Source organism: Cygnus atratus, chromosome 11, assembly GCF_013377495.2.
Source record: "Cygnus atratus isolate AKBS03 ecotype Queensland, Australia chromosome 11, CAtr_DNAZoo_HiC_assembly, whole genome shotgun sequence".
Taxonomy (NCBI): domain Eukaryota; kingdom Metazoa; phylum Chordata; class Aves; order Anseriformes; family Anatidae; genus Cygnus; species Cygnus atratus.
Genome location: NC_066372.1, coordinates 9801524 through 9826063, shown reverse-complemented (window position 1 = coordinate 9826063; position 24540 = coordinate 9801524). Strand labels below are relative to the sequence as shown.

The following is a 24540-nucleotide window of genomic DNA, read 5'->3' as shown; positions in this document are numbered from 1 at the left end:
TTCAGTGTGCTGAGGCACAGAGACTTATATCTACATGCTTATGTAGTGTTCTTACATTTAAATGTAGAATGAAAACACTTAAAAGGAGTGATGATAACTTCTGAGGTAGTCTGGGCTGGCTATCGGTAACTGAAGCCTGTTCTTTAGCCCTAGTTTTGCCTTTGACTTGCTAAGTGGACTGGACAAGCCCTTTTAAAACCTTTATATAAAGGCATAGGGGTTGCATGGAGAAGATGGTCCTGAGCTCATTGTGTTGACTGAATGGCAGAAAGAAAAGTATGGAGAAAATTCCTCTATTTTAATTAAGAATTGTGATTCCTGTGTTTGCGGTTGGAATTGCTGTTTTGATATCTTGGATGCTCTTTGTCTCCCAGGTCTTGAACGAGGTACAGAATACAGCTTCCGAGTAGCTGCCTTGACTGTTAACGGTACTGGACCAGCTACTGACTGGATATCAGCAGAAACATTTGAGAGCGATCTAGATGGTAAGATAATAAGTGTGAAGTTATCTGTGACACCAAAGACAGGGCACAGTAAAGTTTGATTGCTTTTTAAAAGGCAGAGATGATTTTGTTGAGTTGTTTTTAATGTATTCTAATGTTGCAACTTGTTATATTTATGATGAAGTGAAATTGATTTCTATTTTATTATGAAATTCTTACCAAGTCAATAAAATAGCTTAAAATTAAATCCTGCTTCTACACTTTCTAGTACTGTATGTTAGCACTATGTTTTTCCTACTAAGAAATACTCGATTTTTGAATGACAGTGCCAGTGATTCAATATTTAAATAATAATACATGATAAGATTTATGTAATAATAATGGCTTGATTTTTATACTGCAATAAAATTCATCTTGTTAATCATGCAGTTGTTTACAGGCTATAAAGTGGAGGTAGGAGGACTGTTTTCCTTGAGGAAGTAAAATAGTGATTATGTATTTATGGCACACCTAAATTATGCTAATGAAACCATTGAAGCATTGCTCAGAGAGCTTAGCGTAGTGATTTGATATTCAGAGATACAATGAGTGACTACTCATACTGTTGACTGCAGTACGGAGTATTGGTGTCTGCATGGTGGTTGCAGCGTTGGGGTGTAAGTGTAAACTTTGCTGAATGCAGGAGAGATGCCGTGGTAGGAAAGGAGCAGTGGAGAACGCCGCTGCTGTCCGTACGTCTTTGAATCTTACCACTGTGTTTTATTGCTACTATGCTTTGTTAAAAGCTTTTTCCTCTATTTTTTTTCTTTCTTGTGCTTGAAGAGGACATTTGGCCTATAGTAACTGTTACTTTTTGCCACTTCAAAAAAAAAAAAAAAAAAGATTGATTATATTTCCAGTGCTGGTAGGCTACCGTAGACCAGGTTTTCCACCAGAAATGAAGACTTGTCTACCAAAGCCATAGATTCATGATGTGTGGCATACAGAACCACGCTAACATCTTGTTTTTTCAGCGCAGAGGTTAACAATGAAAGTAGAAAAAGTTCTGTGAAAATTTTCGACCTTTGTCAATTGGCCCAAAGGTTTGGTATTTACTACACTAGGATGATTTGCAAGCGGGAACCTGACTCTTGCAGAATTCCAATAAGCAAATTTGTGAGTATCTCCCAGAATTTGACTATAAGCAATTGAAATTGCAGCAGAGAAGTGCCATTTCTAACAGGCTGGCAATGGCAGATCGCTTGGGAACTGCCTAGATGTTGCTGATGATTCTGGGCAGCGTATTTCTGGCAGTTCCTATTTCAAAAAAGAATGTGATCAGTTCTTTTGCACACAAGTTCCTTATGTTTCTTGCAGGTCATTCTCCCTCCTCCCTGTGTTACAAAGTAGCTCGAGGGTCATTCTAGCTGAATTAATATTGCAGGTTGCCAGTAATGTCTTTCACATCTGTGTGACTGGAGATTTAGTTATGCTGGCAGCTGGAAGACAGAATTACAAAAGAGATCCAATATTTGTTCTACACTGTTGGAAGATTGCTTCAACAGTCAGCTGATTAAACCCCTTGAGAGCCCATTTTTCAATCTGTGTTATGCAAAGCTGATGCTCAACTTAATATTTGTCCTCTTATTTCTTACTTTCCATTGCTTAATCGAGAGCAGCAGAAAAACTAATGTTAACAGTAGAGTTCAGTTTTGTAGCTATTTAAAATTTGCTTTTTAGAGCTGAAATGACTTGCATGTGTGTGTCTGTCTTCCTTTATCTGGATATGACACAACCTTGCAGCTTGAAATACCACTAATTCCTCCAGCTGAAGATGTATTTTTTTTGCATTTCTTTCCTTAGTAATCTCACGTGGATGTTTTTAATACATTAATTTTAACACATTCATGTTTTAAATAGTGTATTTACAACTAATCTTTAATTTCTCAAGTTCAGTGTGCATCTATACATGTAATTTCTTTCCATTCCGTGGCTGCTTTTGAATTTAAATAGAGTATAATTATCGTGTCATCAATGCAAATGGGAGCCAGACGGTTACAAGTCTGTGTTAGTAGGGCTGTGTAATTTTGCAGAGTTGGTGCAAGTCCCACAAGGAGTTCGTATGCAAAAGGTGTTAAACAGTTGTACAAAGTTTATCCCCAGCACAGTGACTTCTGTGCAGTTTAAAATGTCATCTCTTATATTGCAATTTTGTAGCTTTTCTGTATTTAATAGTTGTGAACTTTAATTGATCAGCTGTGTCAGCTGGAGGCAATAAACTCCCTCGGCAAGCAGGCCAATGGCATATTATGATCCAAATAATACTGTTGTGGTGTTTTATTAAATGTTTTTAGATAAATGCAGCATGTTTCATTAAAAGGCAATCCCTGCAGGAAGCAGAACTCTCTGAACAGATTTTATTTTAGAGTGGGGAACTCAGTTTACTATTGCACAAAATATTTAATATCTGTCACCATATGGCGGGCTCCAGTGACCTGACAAAAGCAATTATTCTTTTCTGAGAAGTTAAGTCAAAGGTACGGATGTTAGTACATGCAGTTTTGCTTTCAGATTGCTTTTATTTTTTTTTCAGCACTGAGGAAAAGTCATTTTAGTAAAAATATTAGGGGACTGCAGTTAGATACCGTGGAAGTAAGTCCTTCTGGTTTTAGGGATCTACATTCCATCTCACTGCTGGATTGTGATTAGATTTGTGTTGCTTGTGGGAGCAGGGTTTGAGCATTTAACATGGACTCTGAGTATTTTTCATTCTTGCGGTATGAACATGTAGTCCCTGCATACATTTTGTGAGTTATGTAAAAGGGACTTAAGGATTTAAGCAGTGACAAGAAAGGTGGCATCAGGTACAGGACAAATCACAACAAACCTTTGCCACAAATGCAATATCCACTTTACTGACAGTTATTAGAGCTTTGGAATATTCTATCTAATCCTACAGTGAGCTCAGGAATGTTCATTTCATCATGAGTGTGTTTTCAAGGTAGTTGTTTAATGCCCACAGTAAGTAATACAATGGAACTAAAAGCAGATTGTGGTGAAGAAGAATGTGATAATTGAATGAATATTTTGAAAAATTACAAATTGGAAAGAACATGCACAAATATATATAAAAAAAAAAAAATGTGCCTTGAAGCAGATCTGGTATTTTCTTCAGCATGACTGTCTTTTCTTTTAAAAAGAGTATCTATTAAAATCTACTAGTGGACAAAACAATGTTAATTTTCATCTGCTTATTAGAGACATCTCTGCTCTCTCTTGTACAATAAAACTCCCTCCTTTGGACCATACTCTTTTTGATACAGGAGAGTACAGAGTACAAGTGCTACATTTGACCATACCAGCTCATGGTTCTTCATGTAATTACCTTTATGTAAGAGCAATCCTTTAAATCCGTCATTTTTCTTTAACAGAAACTCGTGTTCCTGAAGTTCCAAGCTCCTTACATGTCCGTCCCCTTGTCACCAGTATCGTAGTGAGCTGGACTCCACCTGAAAACCAGAACATCGTGGTAAGAGGCTATGCTATAGGGTATGGCATTGGCAGTCCTCATGCGCAGACCATCAAGGTGGACTATAAACAGAGATACTACACCATTGAAAACTTAGGTAAGGAAAACAAATCAACACCAGGGCCAATGTTTCACTTCTAATTTATGTTCCTGCTTTCTAATCATGATATGACAAAGATATAAGACTATCAGCATGTCTTCTAAGAGGATCTTTATCATTATGAAGACAATACATTGGGATGCCAGACGGTTGATAAATTTGAAACAAATTCATTTTTCTGTTGATGTCAAAGAGGCAGAGGAACTAAAAAAAAAAAATTAAAAAAAATGCTAAATTCACTGAGCTTGAAGCATAGTGCATTTTGATTTGATGCATTCCCTTCCAGAACTATTACAAAAACTTTCACGCTGAGCAGCACTTCCTTATTCTCCTTCTGGAGCTGCAAAGCAGTTTGCTTCAGGCAGAAAAATAAACTAAACTGTCACCAAGTTACTGTGGCATTTACTTTAAACTACAGGATAGACCCTCCACAGAATTGCCTGTGGTAGGTAAGATATCCTGATAGCAAAATAAATGTTAGTATTGGGAACTGTTGGGAAATTCCTTAAAATTGGAGTATTAGATAATGTTTAGTAGAGCAACCTAAAATGGTCATTTTAAAATGTTCTTCCTCATTACTAGCTTGACTGTACTTAAGGTGGATGTGCTCTGACTACAGGTTTCTGCTGTATGAGAGCTGTTGTAGACTAAAAGAAGGTCTGTGTGGAGACATTCACAGTGGAAACTTCTTATTTCATATATTTTACTTAAAAAACAAAATACTGAACAAAGCAGAGAAAACATAGAGGGTAAAAAAACAAACAGGATTCACAAACAGGTTGCGCTGAAAATATACTACTATTTTTTTCCTTTAGACCCGAGCTCCCACTATGTTATAACTCTGAAAGCGTTCAACAATGTTGGTGAAGGAATTCCTCTCTATGAGAGCGCGGTGACCAGGCCTCATTCAGGTAAAGGCAAGGGGCTGCTTTTAAGTTGTGCATTGCTAAAAATCAGTAACATGCCTTCTGCATGGCAGCTGAAAATGTGGTTATATGTCATGTAAACGTGTGGTTTTTCAGTGTCATCAAGTACTCTCCATTTCTTTAACTGATTGGCCTTACTGTTTCAGTGATTGCCTTGCATGGTTCATCCATTTATTTAACTGCCTAAAATTGATTTGATTTTTAAATTACAAAATTTATCTTTTAACAACTTACAGATGTTCTTATTTTAAAAGTTACCATTACATTAGCAAAAATTGTATGGGTACAATTCTAAAGGTGTTGTTCTTGTTTTGTTTATAGGGACGAGTATAGGTTTTTTTTGTCTTTACACTGAGCTTTTGAATATGATGCCTTCACTTTCTTTGTCTAAGTCTCAGTCTGCCATTACTTACGTTAAACAAGTTATTTGCTTAATTGTTTTTCGTCTTGTAACACATTAATACAAAGAGAAATTTGTTTGCAAGTGAGCTACTACTAACGTATGGCTCGCTGTGCTCCCTGCTAGACTGTTGACATTATTTAGTTATTTTATACAAATGTTTAACACTTCTGTTTATTTTACTCTCCTGAAAAGTAAGAATTCTGATAGATTTTATAGGGGACATTGGAATTCCATTTTTTTCAGTCACTGCAAATTTGCATGATACATGGGATTTGCCTGCCATGAGCATTCTTTAAAAGATGATGGGAGTTACTTTTATGAAGTGGTATTTATCCATCCAGAAGTCCCACTCTTTTTCCTCCTCATTGTTTTCTGGAGGAGGAATCAGTGGATGTTCTGAGGCAAACAAAGTCAAAATTAAAACTATTGGATGTTTAGGGTTCTTAGGCCATGATTGCATGCACTCAATGCTACTGGCTAGGTGGCAAACTATAGCATAGATATGTCGTCATTGTCTTACGGGAACACAATGCAACAGTAATTGTATTAGCCAGTCTTATGTCACCTATTAACTCTGGCTTTTCTCTCTTTTTCTCCATTTCTCACCTTCATTTCATTGTATTACCCTGCATTTCCCCTTTTTTGTTTTTGTTTACATTAAAATGCCACCTTCTCCCTTTTTAATTATAATACACTACTTTTTACCCATCAATTCCCTAGACACTTCCGAAGTTGATTTGTTTGTTATTAATGCTCCATACACTCCAGTGCCAGATCCGTCTCCCATGATGCCACCGGTGGGAGTTCAGGCTTCCATTCTGAGTCATGACACCATAAGGATCACTTGGGCAGACAACTCTCTGCCAAAGAACCAGAAGATCACTGATGCTCGCTACTACACAGTTCGCTGGAAAACCAATATTCCTGCAAATACAAAGTACAAGGTATTGGAGTTTCAGCTACGCTAGCACAGCTGGGATATTCTAATGACAAGTTTCATGTTTGAGTTATGGTTAAGCAAAAGCTGAGAGTCAAGAGAAGTGCTTAGAAAGCAGTATAGATGTGTATCCAGTTTTATTTGTGTTCACACATCAGTAGTACTCAGTTAAATCATTGCTTCAAAAGTTCTTCTGGGTTTGGTGGAATAGGTGTTTGTGGTCTCTGGTATATGTGTGAGAGGTTGAGATGGCGTGTTGTTTATGAGTGAATGGAAGAGTTGACTTGGGCAAGGAAGGAAGACACTTCCAGAATGACTTTCTGCTGGGGAGCTGTGGACACAGTGACAGTTTCCTACTTTCTTCTTCACCTTGACATGATGGCTTTCTGTGACACGTGGGCTTACATTAGAGGGGCCAATAATGCATTAATAAGGTATGTGTTACTAATGGCTTCTCTCCAGTTAGCAGAGGACTCTGAATTTGTGTGGTGAGCCATGCACTGGGAAATATTTACTCTCATAATTTGAAGTCTTTTTTTTTTTTTCCTTTTTACAACCCTTTATGTTCATACCAAGTTGATAGTGAAACTTCCCTTTGGGAACTGATGGGCACAAAATACATAACGATAACTTTATGATATTGTTGCCTGCCTTGATTTGGAGATCTAATTTGGGGTTGGATTTTTCAGTTTGGATCTTTTGAGTCGGTTGGTTGCATTTTTTAATTTCCAGAGCTGTTTGGAGGCCTGAAAAATGCTGACTGCAAATTTCACATTTGAAATGAGACTCAGAGGAAATGATTGTTAAAATATCCAGCTAGTGGAGCTCCCTTTATGCTCTTAGAGAGCAATCTTGTTACAAACCAGATATTTTTTTTTGATTGAAATGAAAAGATGTATGTATGTGTGTTCCTTCTCTAAAGGCAAGTTATTTATGAATCCACATTCCTGAGTCATGTGCAGAGGATGTCTCGGGAGTGATTTATATAATGCTGCAGTTTCATTAGTTAAGAGCTTAAAAAAAACACTCTCAGTGGTAAATGAAATACTCCCACTGTTCTCAGTGCTGGCAGCCAGTGGTCAAGAAGTTTTACTCTGAACCAAAAATAATATGTAATGATGGAATATAGTTCAAAATTACTCATTTAAAAAAGCATTTGCCTCAGAGGACTTAAGTAAGAAACATTTGCCCTAAATCATCATTTTTAAACCATGACGTCTGGAGAACTTGTTTCTGGCTTTTCTTTCTTTGTTTCAGTGATAAAATCCGTACTGCTCAGTTGAACAAAAACAAATGGCAATTTTAAGACAGGCAAAACCTCTTTTTCAGCAGTGCTGTTGAATAAGCTGCTGTATTTCAGTCAGGTCTTTGGTTACTTTATTAAGTACGGACTAGTGTATTGCTCATCATGGCCATCTCTCTAGAAGCTTTGCTACCTATTGCACGTTTTGAGGCTGTTCACCGAGTTGCATCAGAGCTTCTCTGTTACACAGCCTCGCACACAGAAATCTTATCTTCAGGACAGTTCTCTGGTATCCAGAGCTACATCTGTTCAACCTGGTGTTGTTTCATCCACCACTCCCTTCAATAAATGGGATGTTGATACAGTTTGTTTCATAATTTTCCACTTTCTATGCTTACATTCAAAAAATACTTATTCAAGAAGAGGGAGCATGCTTCAAATGCAAGTACAAACCTCAAGGAGCCTTATTTTCTTAAGTTTGTATAGGAGTTGTGTCCATGCAGAGCATATAAACACAGGAACAGATGTAATATAGTTCCCGAAGCTGAAATACTCCACTGTGCTTTGAACCGTGTAGCTTCACTAATGTGGATCAGAGAGCATTTTTCAAAGAATCTTTGTTGGTGGTGAGGGGTTGTCCTATGCACAGGCTCCCTGTGATTTATATCAGTGGTGCTCTCAAGCATAAGCTAAAATATTAAATCTTAACTTAGATCTCATAGGACTGTATAAAAAGAAAATGTATTTTACAAGGTAATATGAATGATGTTTATTTCTAGTAGGTGAGGAGGGTTTAGTATAATGGGATATGTTGTGATCTTAAAAACAGTAAATGGCTTAAAAATAGAGAAGGAAGCAGAGAAGTCTTGCACTCCAGTTTGGCCTTTCATGTGTCATTTACATTCAGGAAGATGTGTACTGAAACTAAAAGATACCAAGCTTCAAAGTCATAGATGAAAATATAACTTTAACCTTTAAAAAGGATTCCAACTGCCATGTATGGCTGAAGCTAGGAGCTAAAAAGTGCTGTAAACAGAATTGAGTGCTTAAATGGTGTTAGGGTTTTCCAGAGATTGTGGAGAGGAAGAAATGTGTGCACTTTGCAGGGGTAAGTCCAGCTCGTAATGCAAGACATTAAGAAAAGACTTCTCTGTTGGACTTGACATTACATTATTGTCTAGGCCAAAGGTTTTTGCAGTTTCTACTGTAACATCACTGTTTTCCTTATGTCCCTGAGCTGCACTGCAAAGAGCCTGGAGAAGATGTTGCTTGGCACTCCCGAGAGCTGATGAAAAGCTCTTCTGAGCTCATGGTTTCATGTTTGTACTAGGGAGGTTGTGTTCAGTCAAGCTTTGCCACTGAACAAATACAGGAACTGTTCTACTCTACACTTAAATATTTGAACCATTCAGCCACAATCACATTTACTTTGAAACTACACTGAATTTTTGTACAAGTTAAGGTTTAAAGGTAATGGAAGATTTGATTTTGATTAGTTTTATGATGTCTTTATGGTCTGTCAAATCCTATGATGTCTTAACTGGCAAAATGCTCCTCTGTGAACAAGCAAAGTACTCTGTACAAATTTAAGTATCACTTGGCTGACAGCTTTTTGAACTTTCACCTGGTGTAGCAAAAATCTGTCATTATATACTTGAGAAATAAGGGTTTTCTCTGCAGAATTTGGCCATATTATTAGTCGAGTCTTCAAGGAATATGCATTTATAGGTGGTCTTTTCCTTGAAAAAGAAATCACTGAAAACAGTTGTTTTCTGAAGACAATAGTTATTTATTAATACAGGTGTTGTATGACCCTGCCATATTTGGAAGCAACTAACTATTGAATTCTACATTTAGATTTGTGTAGGTCAAGGTAAGGAATACAGATAGATGTAGAAACCTCTTTCTTTTTTCCATATGCCTCAAGTACGTGCTATTTATGTTTAGCTCATGTATAACAACCATCAGACAGTTTGATTTAAAGGTCGAAAATTCTAGGTAAATGGCTGAGTTACAAATCACAGTGTAAACCATGTGTGGTTCAGTGTTTGGTCCTAGATAACAATCCTTTCCGATAAAACCTAAGTGTTAATAAAGCTTCGGCATCTTCGAGTCTCTCAGCACCTGTACCTTCACTTGATTTTTTGAGTCTCTCAGCACCTGTACCTTCACTTGATTTTTTTTTTTAAAGTATGTTAAAAATTCACTGAAAATGTTAACAGGAATTTGGAAGGAAGATGCGGATTTCATGAAGGACTTCTATTGTTAGCTGTGCTTCATTGCTTTCCCTAGTTAGATCAGTTAATGAAATGCTGTAAATTAACCCCCTGCCAAGTAGTCAGTGATTCAGCCTGCTGCATAAGCATGCCCTGGACCTCGTATTGCTTTTTTTTTTTAATCTATAATTGATATTAAATGTTTTTGCTCTTTGCAGAAGGAATTTCTAGCTCAGGATAAAGCAATGACACCTTAATAGTTGATTAATGAATTGCATGACAGAGCAAAAATGTTAGAGAATTGATGACTGTGGTTATATTACCTGAGACGGGTGTCTGAGAGCTGGTGATGGATGGTTCTCAGTTCAGAAGTTACTGACGCTTTGTTTTTCTTTCAGACTGCAAATGCAACCACTTTGAGCTATTTAGTGACTGGGTTAAAACCAAATACCTTGTATGAATTCTCTGTGATGGTGACTAAAGGTCGAAGATCAAGTACTTGGAGTATGACAGCACATGGAACAACTTTTGAATTAGGTAATCATCTGTGCCTTTCTGGAAGGGTTGACATCCATGATGAGATCAATAAAGTCTTGTCTGCCAGAATCCTGGAGGAGGGAAAGCATGTATTTAAAATGATCATGCTGAGGAGTACTTGCTGAGGGTTTTTTTTCTTTCTAGTTTGGTCAGAAATTCTGATCAAAAAAGAAAAACATACCCCAAAATTCAAAGGGATGATTGCATGCAAAAGAATTTACATCAAATTACAGAGAAGTAATGAATAATGTACCACAGTTCACAGACAGGAGAGAATAAAAAAGCATACAAAGAAAATAATTTAGCAAGTAATAATTTAAATTCAGTATCATGATGATGATTATTATTACAGTGAGGAAGTGCATGAGGCAAATGAATCAAAACCAAAATCCCAGTAAAAATTAAGACATCCAAATGAACCCTAAATTATTCTTCTTCAACGTGAATAGGCATTGCACTTCCCAGAGCTGCGGAAGTGATGCACTCTCCAAGTAGAGAGCAGGAGAGGGTTTGTAGCCGCTGGGGGGAACTCGGCCCCAGTGAGTAGCTGTGATCTCCAGAACCTCTCCTGACCTGTCCCTCATTAGCCCCCATCACCCCACAGTGTGAAATGATCTTTGTGCAGTTGAATTTACTGTTTATTATGCTGGTGTTTCTGTTTATTTGAAGAGTAGGGACAAAAAAGAGCCTATTCAAATTACCCTGCAGTTCTCAGACTAGATTAAAGTACAGCAAAAAGTCAAGTATGTAAAGAATTGGTCAGGTCATCCAAGTATTCTAAAACAAGGATTAAGAAAAAGATGAAATCAGAAAGCTCCTAACTTATTCTGAAGTCCCATAACCCTTAGTGAGCGTCAGTTGCTTTTGAAAACATTGTCTTAGTTTTTGGTGAGAGTGATGTGTTTGTCCAGAGATAGATGGCTTTGTCAGAATGCATTCCCCCAAAAACAGAGAACGTCAGAGCAGTGGAACTAGCCCAGGTTTGCATGGAGGCTTGCTTCCCCTTCTGATTGCTATGCACATCCAGTGTTTGAACTGTATTTGGTACACACACACTGTTCTCATCTCATCTCATAACTCTGTGCAGGGATTGTAAAAGTTGCACAGATAAAGTTCTTTGAAGAGAATTTGAAACTCAAAGTGCAGGAGCGAGGGTGAGATAGAGGCAGTTTCATTTCTTCCATTTAAATAGCATCAATTTCTAGTTGGGGCACTTGTAAGGAATATTTGTAAATATGACCTAAAAGCTTGGAACTAAGAGGCAAATGAAAAAAAGCAAAAGCTACATGTATTTTCTCATAACAGATCTTGTGATTTATATTACTCGCCAAATTCCTGAGTGTATGACTCATTATTTTTGAATACTCATGACTTGCAGTGTTGTACAGGACTTGCTCCTCAACTAAGACTGAAGAAAAATACAGGATAACTGGTTTCAGTGTTGTTCTCTGCATTACTAATCTCTTGAGGGCTAGTCCTGAGGTTTATTTTTTCTTTGAAGCTTACTCTAGGGCCTTGAGTAGTGCTTTACATCATTTCTGTGGAGCAGCATGTTTTTAAGTGTCTAGGATAATGATTACAGTAACTTTTGAATCTCTTTTGCCATCCCTGGTTTCCACCTATTATTCTGCATTGGGATAATAGGTAGCCACCTCAGAGGATGTGCAAATTAATTTCTAATAGGTAATATACATAAAGCTCTTTAAACGTGGAAAGCACTGTGTAAGCACTAAATGTTACTATTACAGTATTAAATATCCAAGGCAAATATACTTTGCTAAGAGTTACCTAATTAAAAGTCTCATGTTTTCCATAATGTGGCATTCCACACTGTAGCTGGTTAATGCACCTTTGGAGAGTGGGCTCTGTGCATTTGAAAGCCATTAATCCAAGCCCCAGCTGGATATTTGAGTTTGCAGGGAGAAAGGTCTCAGGTTTCAATCTTTCGCTGGAGTGGTTTGTGCCATTTCCTGAGTTTTAGGCAGGAGGGGCTGATGGGAGCAGAAAGCTCTCCCTCTCTCCTGCTCTCAGTTTTGCTCTCTGGAAACTCAAGGGACAAGGTTGGACAGTTGTGTTCTGCCAGTATTTCTGGATTGCACATGCTTCTGTGGTGCAGGTTTCCTTGCAAATCACAAATAAATGTTCAGTAAAGTACGTTAAGAATTACCGGTTCCAATTCTAAACCTCTGGTGGATTTACTTTGCTGATTCAGATTTGAGTGGCAAATTGGCATTCCTGGGTCTTGGTCCCACCATAAACCTGAAAATATGGAGATATTTCATATGCCTGTGCCTATAAAATGTGTTTATTCCAGAAGTTCATGCAGTTTTTCTGATGAGCAAACAAATTCATGTCAGAAGTCACTAACCCCAACTACTAGAGTTCTCTGAAGATGATACGGTTTTGAAGATAGATGAGCTCAATCATGAATCACAGCGTCTGGTGACAGAAAGGCTTTAGAAACAGGTAACTTGCCATGGAAAGGAAATACTGCACACCAGATGGCATTTGCCAGTTTAATGGAGTAAATCAGTAAGACCCCTGCACTGGTATAGTGGATTTATCTGAAGACTGAATGTTCAGGGTTTTTATTGTTGTACGTGCCTGTCTTTTAATAAAAAGTGAAGGTGCTGAGATTACTTACATCCAGTGAAATTGGGCAAACTGTTTCTGATAACCTGTTTTTTGTTTCTTTGCAGTTCCTACTTCTCCTCCCAAAGATGTGACTGTGGTGAGCAAAGAGGGAAAACCTCGGACAATAATTGTTAACTGGCAGCCTCCATCTGAAGCCAATGGCAAAATTACAGGTGCAGTTTGCGTGAGCTACAAAGGCAGATACAAGATAGCTTGTTAACAGCAGAATGTAATCTACATAACTATGTGAACATGTTCCATATTTAGCCTGGAGCTATCCACAGGTTCTATATCTTCTTTGCCAATCTTTTTAGTAGCTTGGATTAATTATTTACTTTTGTACCCAGTAAAATATATATCAAGATATAAACTGTAACTGCAGTATGAAATGGGAGTCTAACCACAAATATAATTGAAAGTTTAAATATCTCAATAACTTTTGCTGTCATCAGTTTGTGCTATTCTAATAGCAAGCCTCCAGAAATACATCTGTTTAATGCATCCGGCCTGTCAGTATTTTATTTAGAAGTCTCTGTCCCGGTGATCCTTGCCATCTTCCTGCCATTGCTGTGGCGCAGAACAGACTTAAAGCCTGTTTATTAATCCCCTGACATAATCATTAGGAGCAAACTGTTATTTGACTTGGTAACTGCATCACTTTCATGTAGGGTAAATCATTTACAGAAAACAATAATTACTGTTTCCTTTCTGTAAGCGTTCTGTTTGTTTGGATTCCCATTTCTAAAGGCTTTTTGAAATAATTCACTTCAGTTTTCCCTTTTTTTTTTTCCCCCCAGGCTTTAAGCTTAAAGCAGATTTTATCAGCATACAGTTTGCACTGTATGATTTTGCTTTTGTTATCAGAATTAACTGTGGTACAAGAATCAAACCTTTGAAACCTGTCACCAAGGCAAGAGTATGATTATACAGTGCTCAGGGCTGTAGCCCGTGTTCTAGACAGGAGACAAAAATGAGTCTGATTCCTTTGAAAAGGCAGAATATTGGAGACTGCCTTTAGTAAAAGCAATACACTTTCTTATAAGTATTCTTAAGTATTTAATTACAGTAATTTAAGGATTAATGTAAGAAAGACCCCTAAAAAGCAAAGTGGCACTGAGCTTGCAGCCCAGAGCCTGCAGGTAAGATGCTGTGGCTGTGCCAGGTGCACTTGCTGTCTTCCTGGTGTCAGTGCTAAAACAACAGTGCGGGAGGGTTGTGCAAACACACCAGCACACTGTTCTTCTGTGTGATCGGGTGCCATGTGTCTCATGGTGCAGCCGTGGGGATGCAACTCCTGCAGAGCAGCAGCTCACGCTGCGCCAGAATGCCCGAGCCATTTCTGTCTGTGCATACAGATAGCTGTTTGTACCTTTCTCTGTTTTCATTTGTCTCTGTAAAGCCAGTTCTGCGTTTCTTTATTATCAGCAAGATGTTTCCTCCATATAGGAAGGAAAACTTGACTGGAGGAGCGGGAGCCTTTATCTTTACTGCAGGTTAAAGGACTTGGTTGCTAGCTGTCAGTGAGGGTCATTGACAGGTGTGAAATGCAAGGCACAAATAACCCCAGTGTATATGTGCTCTTAAAAAGATAAGCCTGTCACCTTACATCACATGTGTATGTCAGGAAGGGAAGGCGATAATACAATCAGATCAGCATTCACTTACACAGTGCAATTAGCAAAATTAGCATACGCGTTTTCCAGGTAACAAATCTCCTTGCAATGTCTATACTGTGAGGGAGAACCTTGCATTTTTTTCATAGGTGTGGGATGGAAACACACAGTATTTATTAGTATTTGCATAAGAGCTAAATTCTAAAATATTATGTGTCTATAGGGGTACGAGTCCACCAAACATCAGATTGGGTTTGCCAAGGGAGCCAGACAGGGATTTTTGGGGATGTGGCAGCTGAGTGCCCTCTGCTGGACAGAGCCATTGCCAGCGAGAGAAGCAGAGACGAATAATTAATTACTGATTAACCCTGCTCAATTCATTCTGTGCAGTCATAGCAGAAATGCTGTGCAATGAAGTAATTCCGTGCTCTGGATAGCATGTCTGTGGAATACTTACTTGTCTTTGCAGTTCCTATTTTCCTTTGATGTGGCTGAGATGGATGTGAAATTCTGAAATGTGCTAATCTGGATTCCAGATGCTTTTGCATCATAATAATTGCTGACTAATTAGTACAGTCATGAGGAAACTCAGTTATCTGGTGCCACTACGCTGTATATAATGCTTTCAGCTGTCACTGTGTGCATGTGTCGTCCCTTCCTAGACAAGTTACAGATAGGTTGCTTTGTGACCTGTACAAGTAGCAAATTATTAAATCCAACCCACAGAGGTTAACGCGCCACCAAGGGCAGAAATTAAGCCTACCAGACCTACAAATGGTGTTTTAGGCATCATCCTCCATGCCATACTGGCTACTGGGAATTATATGAATGTGAGGTACCAGCAAGATTTTTCATTGTTCTAAAGAACTGGAAGCTGCTCCAGAGAACCTGCCTCCCTCTTCCTACCGAACCCCACAGACAGGTGGGCAGTGGGACAAGAGCAGTAGCAATTTGTGCATGAAGCCTCTGACCTATTTGGGCAAATTAATGCCAGGGGCTCTATGTTCTTTGTGACAGAAATCACAATGCTTTTACTTCATATTACTTTGTATGTGCAGTATATTTAACACCAGATCACATACTCCTCCTGTACTGTTTTCCTAGGACCTGCAAGATCGCATCAGTTCTCTTCAGATTGTTTCTTTGTTAATAAACTGAAAAAGTAATAAACCAATTAGATTTAATATGAACTCATAAACACAGGTTCTTTTGCTATGCATGAGAATGTTTTGTTGTTTCAAGGTTAGCAATTTTCCCTAAACATTAATACTTTGAGGATGTATTTATAAGAGTAGTTTTATGTTATTTTACATTACTTGGTCCATGAACAGATAAAGAGGTGGAAGCGAGGAATTCATTCATACTTAATGAACAGTGATGAAAAATAATTTTGATACTTTAAATAGATTTTTTTCTTTCAACATACTTTTGAATAGCTTAAAATTTTAGATGGGAAGGCTGTCTAATACATGAATACATTCCTAGTCTTTGAAAATGTAAGAATACACTTTCAAAAACCCATAATCATTTAGCTGTGCAAATATCATTAAAAGTCGATGGAACTCTTGCTGTTAGATCTTATGACTATCCTGTTCTTTTATGTATAAAGTTCTTTTGTTTCTTTCCTTTGAATAGGGTACATCATTTACTACAGTACGGATGTGAATGCTGAAATACATGACTGGGTTATTGAACCCGTTGTGGGAAACAGACTGACCCATCAGATACAAGAATTGACCCTCGATACACCATATTATTTCAAAATTCAGGCCCGCAACTCCAAGGGCATGGGGCCTATGTCTGAGGCAGTTCAGTTCAGAACCCCAAAAGGTAAAGTATCACACGTAGCTAAATATCTTCCTTGTTTTCTGAATGCCATCCCTGTAGGAATAAGTCACCAAATAGCATGAATTTTATATTTAAACTGGAAAAGACAGGGAGATGATGAAGTTGGATTACAATAAAATTTTCCCTCTGGTTGCTCTTGCATGTGGTTAATACATATGCAGATTTTGCTCAACTGTTTGCTTATTTGTGTTATTTCAAAATTAGTGGTGGGCCTTTAGGACATCTAGTTATTAATGCTGAGGGTCTGTGTCCCACATGTGTGTTTTAGAAAACTACTTTCTAGTTGCTTTAAGATTCGGGGTCTTGTGTGTTTTGTCTGCTCATGATAAAATGGTCCAAGGCAGCAGGGATCTGGAGCTGGTAGCCAGTGAAATACTGCTCGCTGCTGGCTTGGTTGATGTAATGGGAACTAGTGTGATGCAGCGGGCTCTTTAATCACGAAGTGCTTGCTGAGGGCTACCTAGTGAAATAGTACAAACATAATACCTTGAAAAAAAAGTACTTTAAGGAGAGGTGAAGAATAAAAAGTTATGAATCTAACAGTGCTCTTTCCATGTTAGTATTCATGGTTAAAATTGAAAGCTTTACTCTAGCCAGTCTGTTTATGCTATGTGAAACTTGAAATTCTGTCTCTCACTCCTTCAAGCCTTATGATCTTTCTCTTGTTTTTTCCTTCCCTGTGCTTGTCCCACTAGCTGAATCCTCAGATAAAATGCCTAATGATCAAGGTAAATGAAGAGCCATGCTTTCTCTTTTACTCCATCCTTTCCATGTGTTGTTTTTTCCTTTCCATGTGCTGTTGCATTTCCTAAATGAAACAAGTATCTGCTGCTCTAAATATAAATGAGCAAGTTCCTGTTGTGCTTTTAATAGTGGAATAACTGGAAGCTCTATTTGTGGTTTGGGTGTTTGGAATATAAAGTGATCTCTGTAGTCAGATGTCACATGAAGGGACGAGTGGGTTGTGCCAGAGGTGAATCATTCTGTCAAAATGAATTTGGATTAAGTGATATTCCAGCCAGCCTCTGACCATTGATGCAAGATCTCAGTATATACAGGAGGAAGATCAGACAGTTATCTAATTAGCACAAGTACTGTTTTGCAAGCTCTACGTCTATAATTATTTTTATAATAAGGGAAAATATATCTGCTCTAGAAAGCTTTTCTGCAAGAGAGATTCTGTTTGTCAGCTTGTTTAGACTCCAGACTCTCCTGAAGAGCACAGCATTAGCTACTAAAAGCCTTAAGGCTTTAAAATGTTTGCTTGAAAAATGGTAGCTTTGAGTTTACTACATTGCATTATATGGGGAATGTCCCAGGGCTATTTTTGCTTGCTTCCAAATAAGCTGCAAGCCTAATAAAAAGGGGAAGAATTAGTCTAAAGGGATGAGTTTAAAAGGACATTGGCAAGCAGCTTAGACATACAATTAAATAGATCCTAAAGGGGTTGAGAATGATCTTTTTTTTTTTAACTTGCTTTTCAACCTGTTATTTGGAAGTAATTTTTTAAATATGCTTTACTAGGCAATTACAGAGTAAATTCTTACTCAGACTAGAATAACAGAGATGCTAGCTGAGAGTCAGGCTTGTCTGTGAGGAAGCAGAGGCTCTCCATGTTGTCGTTAGTCCTCTCTTGCAGGTAGAATGGAATAAGGAAAGATTAAATGGTTTTATTTAAAAGTTGCTGTTTACTCTTGCTCTAGTCTTCTAACTTCATTTCAGCAGATAACTAAATCTTCTCATCCAACATTATCTCATACTAAAATAATCTTTTCTTCTACTAATGATTTGATTAACATTTATAAATTTATACATCTATAACTCATAAAGCCTACGTAAAAGCCAAGAGAGTTTTGTTTCAGAATTCCTATACGAGAATGTGGAGATCAGAAATCATGGCAATAGGTTAAATGTAGAAAAGGAGAACACAAGCTGAACAGCAGAAGAGCTTGCTCTGTGACAAAGTCCTATAATTGCAGAATTGTGTCCTTGAAGAATACTGAACAGGTTATTTGAGACTGGAAGGAACAAAGTCCAGTGGGACCGAGTCTCTGGTCACAGTGCTTCTGGCCTCCTTCTCCCCCGTGTCAGAGCTTTTCCTGTATTCAGGAGCGAGCTCCCCAGCGTGTACAGGCTGTGCTGCTTTCTGGAATTAGATGCTGAGAAGTGATGTGGTCAGTTAGGTACCTGAATTTCACTATGTTTTGAAAACTCGTGTTCGTGCCTTGTAGATACCTTTGCTTGGCTGGAAGTGTGCACGTTGCTTGCTGCACGGAGGCCACGCGGTTGGTGCCAGCGCCTGGTGTCCCTGAGCTGCCCCCTCTACGAGGGTAGCGTGCAGGTGGTTGTTCCAAGGATGTCCACAGCTGGAATATTGTTTCCTCCATATCTCTGACTTCCAGCGTTTTTATCATCTAAATGTGATTTACACTCTTGTCACATATGCACACATCAAGGGGCGGTATGGTAGTGAGTGCAGGCCCATGATAAACTGCCCTGACTCAGGGTCTTACACCCACATTTACATGTCATCCCTGCTGCTCCGTGCAGGTGACTTTGCATATCTTATTATCTATTCCATCATTTTATGCCATCTGTGAACTTTAGTAGCAATTATTTTAATTTTCTTTCACAGTGTTATTAAGGATATTGAATTATACTTGGCCAAGCTCAGGTCTTTGCAGAACCTCATTAGAAATATCCCTTGTGAATAATGATTCTGCAATTATAATTCTTATTCTTATCAGTTAATTAGTTGTTAATCTTGTTAATATGTGCCACATTGCTTTTTTATTATGCTATTTTTAACAAAGCTCAGTGAAATGTTTTATGGAAGTCTAAATATAGTATGTCTGCATAGTTTCTGTTCCCAACTAAATTTATTGTCTGACATTGTTTGTTTGAAAAGACCTGTTTTCAGTAAAACAGAAAGATGGACATGAAGTATGCCCCCATCTCCTGTCTGTCAGTTTTTCCATGATCTTGCCTATTATAAGGATCCAGCACCTGCATTAAAAATGCATAGGGCTGTCTATTTCTCTTTTTAAAATATTGCCAGTTATTTTTATTGCCTCCTCCTCTGCCCCCCTCCAAGCTTCTCTGGTGCTCCGCTGTGTCTTCAGTGCCAGGTTTGATTCAGAGAATTCACCCTTTTTTTTCCCACATCTCTTGGTGCAAGTTATATGGTCATATGGATCTAAATATATTAAATACCAGCTGATTAAAATTCTGTTTAATTTATTTCATCGATGCTGCAAAATTACCAGTCCAGTACTTCAAAGAGAAAACTCGTTTTAACTGAATGCTATGGCCTCTCTGGGCTGGCAGGTGCAATATATCTTGTTCATTATAGATTTGTCCTGCAATATGCCTTTCCCATTATTATAGACTACACGTAATTCCTCACTGTATACGTGTAACATTCCTTCTTATTGTCCTCCCTGGGGTTTATTCAGTAGTCTTGCTGGTGCCTTTGCTGTTCTTATCAGTTGTCTTTATTTCACAGTTACTAATTTACAGACTTTTGACTTCAGATTAATAATTACCATTCATGGCACATACTTTTACACTTACTAGTTCTTGATTAGTGTGGATTGTTAACTGAGAAAACCCTTCTTCCAGATGTAAGCTGCTGTATCTGGGGACTTGTTTTTTGTGTTTTTGAATTTTGTGCCTACCTCTGTAAAAATGTGTCAAGTATAAAAAATTCCAGTAAGAGGAACATTGTTCTTTGCATGTTGCATTACGTTTCCCCCCTTTACAGTGTTTTTATCATTCGTGGTCATTTTGCATTAGTATATTCTAATGAAAACACAAAAGTGAGGAAAAAAACAGGGCTTTTGTGCACCTTTTCTTCTGGAAGTCTTCTGCTAACTCAGGAGAGATCTTGGTATTAGAAGTGAACTTGTGACTTCATGCCTCTTGCTGTGGCAGCAAGCGATCTGAGTTAGACCTGACTTACATGAGGGGAAGTGCTTGGTAGAGGAGCAGGAGGACGGCGTTTCTGTGGGTAGGTTGGCTCTTGCATCTAGCACCCAGGAGATTCTGCTAAGAGAGGCTGTGCCTTGTGCCTTGGTTTGTAATAATTAGCATATAGATACATTTAATTCTGTTGCCAGCCTATAAACATAATGCTTTGAAACTAATTAATTTGTTTTCCCTGGGTTTTGCCAAAAACACTTCTGTGATACTTCATTGTCACTTGTGGCAAAGGCAAAACAAACAGGAAAGAATGGGGAGAATTTTAAAGCAAGCTTTTAAGGTTAGGAAGGGACTTAATATTATATTTACTGTGCTTTTTCTTCCTCACCGTAATTAGGGATTAGGAAAAGAAACCTGTATAACTACTGTTTCAGGATGATTAACTGTGTGTATAAGTGTGGCAAAACCATTTGCCTCAATATATACCTGTGTATTACTGCAAATATTTTTTGTTATATTGTTTAAAATGAATACTAGCACTGGAAGCTAATAGCTCTTTTGAAGTGGTTCTCTTCCTGGAGAAACATAGTTGCCATATCTTTATGTAGGGGGAGAAAAGGATTAAGAAATGCTCACAATTGTTCAGAGAGAAATTCCAAAGGAGCTGCCTTGTAGTGCTAGAGTGGGTGTTGATGTGTACGTAGGTGTACGTGTGTCTGTATATATATGTGTATAGATGTATATATAGAATTACCATATATGTGACTTTTCCAGCTTCAGGATCTGCAGGAAAGGGAAGCCGCCCAGTGGACATAGGGCCAGATTACAAACCACCACTCGGTGGTAAGTGTTGTTACAAAGCTTTTCAATTCAAATGCAGCAACTTGTGGTATTTCAGAGTGATGAGACAGCCCACCAAAAATACTAAACTGTTTACAACCCAGACCAAATCTGTTTCCGTAACTTTTTTCTCTTATGATGGTAGCTGTGCCCATTCGAGAAACTGTTATCAGACTTCTGTCATAGCACTCTTGCCTACTGTGTAGGGTATTTGGAAAAAATACCTTCCCCTTCCTTTTCATTTCAGTCTTGACAGTAGATCTTGTTCTCGGTTTAGTTTTAAATGCCTGCTCTAGTGCACAAGTGTAAAATTTATTCAGTGAGAACATATTAGGACGGAAAAAAATCATCTTAACCTCTTCTCCGTATTAGCACTGGGCATTGTGGAGCCTTGCCCTAAGGTAACACTCATTAGTGTTACATAAAACGTGTTTTCTTTCAGAGGAAAGTGACCACTGTCGAATATTGATATGATTCGTGTGATTATTGGGTCCAGGGGAATGCCCATCGTGCTGTAGTTCTAGCAGGGTCCCAGGTTAACTCTCCTCAGACTCAACTATTGAATTTTTTTATGATAGCTATTAGATTAGGGTGAACTTATAGACTGATAGTTGGAACTGGATCTATAAAGTACCTTACAGATTACACAGTTGTACAGAAACATGATTGGCGAATGACAGAAAAATAAGTAAGCATTTCATGTGAAATCCTAGCAGATAAACTATCATTCTTATTCTACTAATCTTTTTCCCAGTCTGGGATCGGCACTCCTTGCTTTTGTTGGGGATCTTTTCCAAGTAAAGTCTTAATAAAAATTAACCCTTTTCTCCCTACTCTTACAGGCAGTAACAGTCCCCATGGAAGCCCTACTTCTCCCTTGGATAGCAACATGCTTCTTGTGATCATTGTATCCGTTGGAGTCATCACCATTGTGATCGTGGTGATAGTTGCTGTCTTCTGCACTCGTCGTACCACTTCTCACCAGAAAAAGTAAGGGCACTTAGCCCTGTCCTACCTTTCTCAATGAATTCTTTTATTTTTCTCACTTAATCTGTTCTTTATGATGTATAGATCTTTATGATGCATGGTTCTTTATGATGTATGGATCTTTATGATATATATATCTTTATGATGAAGAGTTTATTACTTTTAAGCCTTGTGAGCTGTAGAAGCTCTGTCCTGACACCAAAGTGTAGTAATGCAGTGCTGTGACATGAGTTTGAACTCCAGTGTTTGGCAGATAACTCAGCTGTATTGATGGATATTACCATGAAGTTGGTGATGATGTTCTTTGGCTTTTCATCAGTATTTCAGAGTTTACAAAACATCAAAGGTTTACAGACAAAATGCTATAACAGTGCTTTCATATAGACCTACACTTCTCCCTGTCTGAGGAGAAAGTACTGTTTAAAATACTGGGATTATCTTGCATTCTTGTCTGAACAACAGCTTTGTGTGCTTGCAGTAATCACACCAATCTCTGGTGAATGTCTTGCTGGAAGCTCAGATGGTCGTCTGAGAGCTGACATCTCATTATGCAGCTTCCGTTACTGCTTGCGCCAGGATCAGAGGCAGAATTAATTCAGGCAGAGCAGCATGCAGGCCTGGCTCTTCTGTTTCCAACCCTGTGCTGATACATCTGTGTAGAGCTGTGTGAGCTCAACAGCTCAGGCAGATTCTCGCTTCTGTTCTTAGTATGTCCTCCACTGTGCACAGCAGGCTTCCAAGCTGTGCATGATAATAGCTAATTCTTAGATAGATTACTGGAGTGGAATCTGGACCTGGAGCTGGACTCCTTAGAAAAGTGCTCCAGAATCCTGAATAGAACTGTGTGTCTGACTTCTACCCTCACTTAGAGCACAGACATCTGAATTAAGATGACAGCAGTGATGCTGCCATTCATTCGGCTACTGGAAGTTGTTCCTGCATGTTCTTTTAAAGAACTGAACAGAGCTGAAAGCTTTTTATTGTTTTTAAGTTTGAAGAGACTGTTTTATGCAAAACAGTGTTTTAAGGAAGTCACTAAAAGCATGGCTTAGAAGGTAATTCCACTTTTTTTCTGAAGCCGAACCATCCTGCAAGAATGCAAATTCGTAGGAGAAGAGAATGTGGATATGTGAGAGAGAGTCTAGCAGCTGGGGGATGTGATTGGGAGAGGAGAAAGTTCAGGGTCTTGTGCCCAAGAGAGGTTATTTATTTCTCAAACAGCAAAAATAACCCTGTGAAATCTTGCCTTTGCTTTCCCAGTTTCTAAATGCCACCTCCCACATGCAGCAACCCGCAACCTTCTGATCTGCTTCATTTGTTCAACTACAGAGCTCACAGCCAGATGCTGGGAGCGTGTCTGGCCACGTATCACCTACGTGAGAGGCTCTGTTTGCCAATACTTTCAAAATTGTATGTAGGCAGATATCTTAGCCATTTCTAGCAAATGTGCTACCCAGAAGGGACACCTTCCTCCAGCACTGCCAGGGCCCAAAAGGAGGAGTGAGTGGGGAGGGCAGTGCTGGAACTCTGAATTTCATTTTTCCCAAATTCCTTCTTGTCAAATGTCTTCCTCACAAGCACTCTCCCCAGTTTGCTGCTGATGCTGTTCAACAGCAATGAAAAAGCACATTAGTTAGATGTATCTAACCTGAGCAGTGGTAAAATGAATGTTCTTGTCATTAGTCTTTACTGTTAACCATCCTGTTGGGATAATTGGCTATTTCCACACTCCTTCTGCAGCTATTGTTTGAGGTTGTTTGTAAACCCTGGAGTACAGCACAGCATGGTGTACATACACTTTGTGTTTAGAATATTCTTTAATAACCATAAGCACTGGAAACTTAATTTTTGTTAATGAAAGCGTAGTCTGTGGAGCACAGTTCTGCAGCATGTGGTACCATTTGAGACAAAATTCATGGCATCAGAGTTGCAGAATATGCAGGGGTATGCTTTGAGATGTCAGATGTGCTTATATGTAAAATTCAAAGCTTCCTGCCCAGTGGGTAGCTTTCGCTCAGCTGGATTCAAGATCAGAAAGAAATCTCGATGAAAATTTGCCTTTTTCAACAAGTGAAAGGAAGCATACATCTAAGAACATTTCATTTGTTTTCCTTCCCAAGGAAACGAGCTGCCTGCAAATCAGTGAACGGGTCCCACAAGTACAAAGGAAACTCCAAAGATGTCAAGCCTCCTGACCTTTGGATCCATCATGAAAGACTGGAGCTAAAACCCATTGATAAATCTCCAGATCCCAATCCAATCATGACAGATACCCCAATCCCTCGCAACTCCCAAGACATCACCCCAGTTGATAATTCCATGGACAGCAATATCCATCAAAGGCGGAATTCCTACAGAGGTGAGCTATCAGCAAATACTTTGAT

General features: G+C 38.5%; 1 protein-coding gene across 2 annotated transcripts in view; it reads left to right on the top strand.

The window, feature by feature from the left end:
• NEO1 (neogenin 1) overlaps positions 1 to 24540 on the top strand; it is a 190522-nt gene that overhangs the window by 153251 nt on the left and 12731 nt on the right. For both annotated transcript variants that reach the window (XM_050712986.1, XM_050712987.1), the window contains exons 14-24: positions 375 to 485; positions 3854 to 4048; positions 4867 to 4962; positions 6101 to 6324; positions 10175 to 10313; positions 13013 to 13120; positions 16196 to 16390; positions 17104 to 17136; positions 21104 to 21172; positions 22012 to 22159; positions 24277 to 24515. In XM_050712986.1, the coding sequence (XP_050568943.1) occupies positions 375 to 485; positions 3854 to 4048; positions 4867 to 4962; positions 6101 to 6324; positions 10175 to 10313; positions 13013 to 13120; positions 16196 to 16390; positions 17104 to 17136; positions 21104 to 21172; positions 22012 to 22159; positions 24277 to 24515 (1557 nt within the window). The remainder of the gene's footprint in view (positions 1 to 374; positions 486 to 3853; positions 4049 to 4866; positions 4963 to 6100; positions 6325 to 10174; positions 10314 to 13012; positions 13121 to 16195; positions 16391 to 17103; positions 17137 to 21103; positions 21173 to 22011; positions 22160 to 24276; positions 24516 to 24540) is intronic.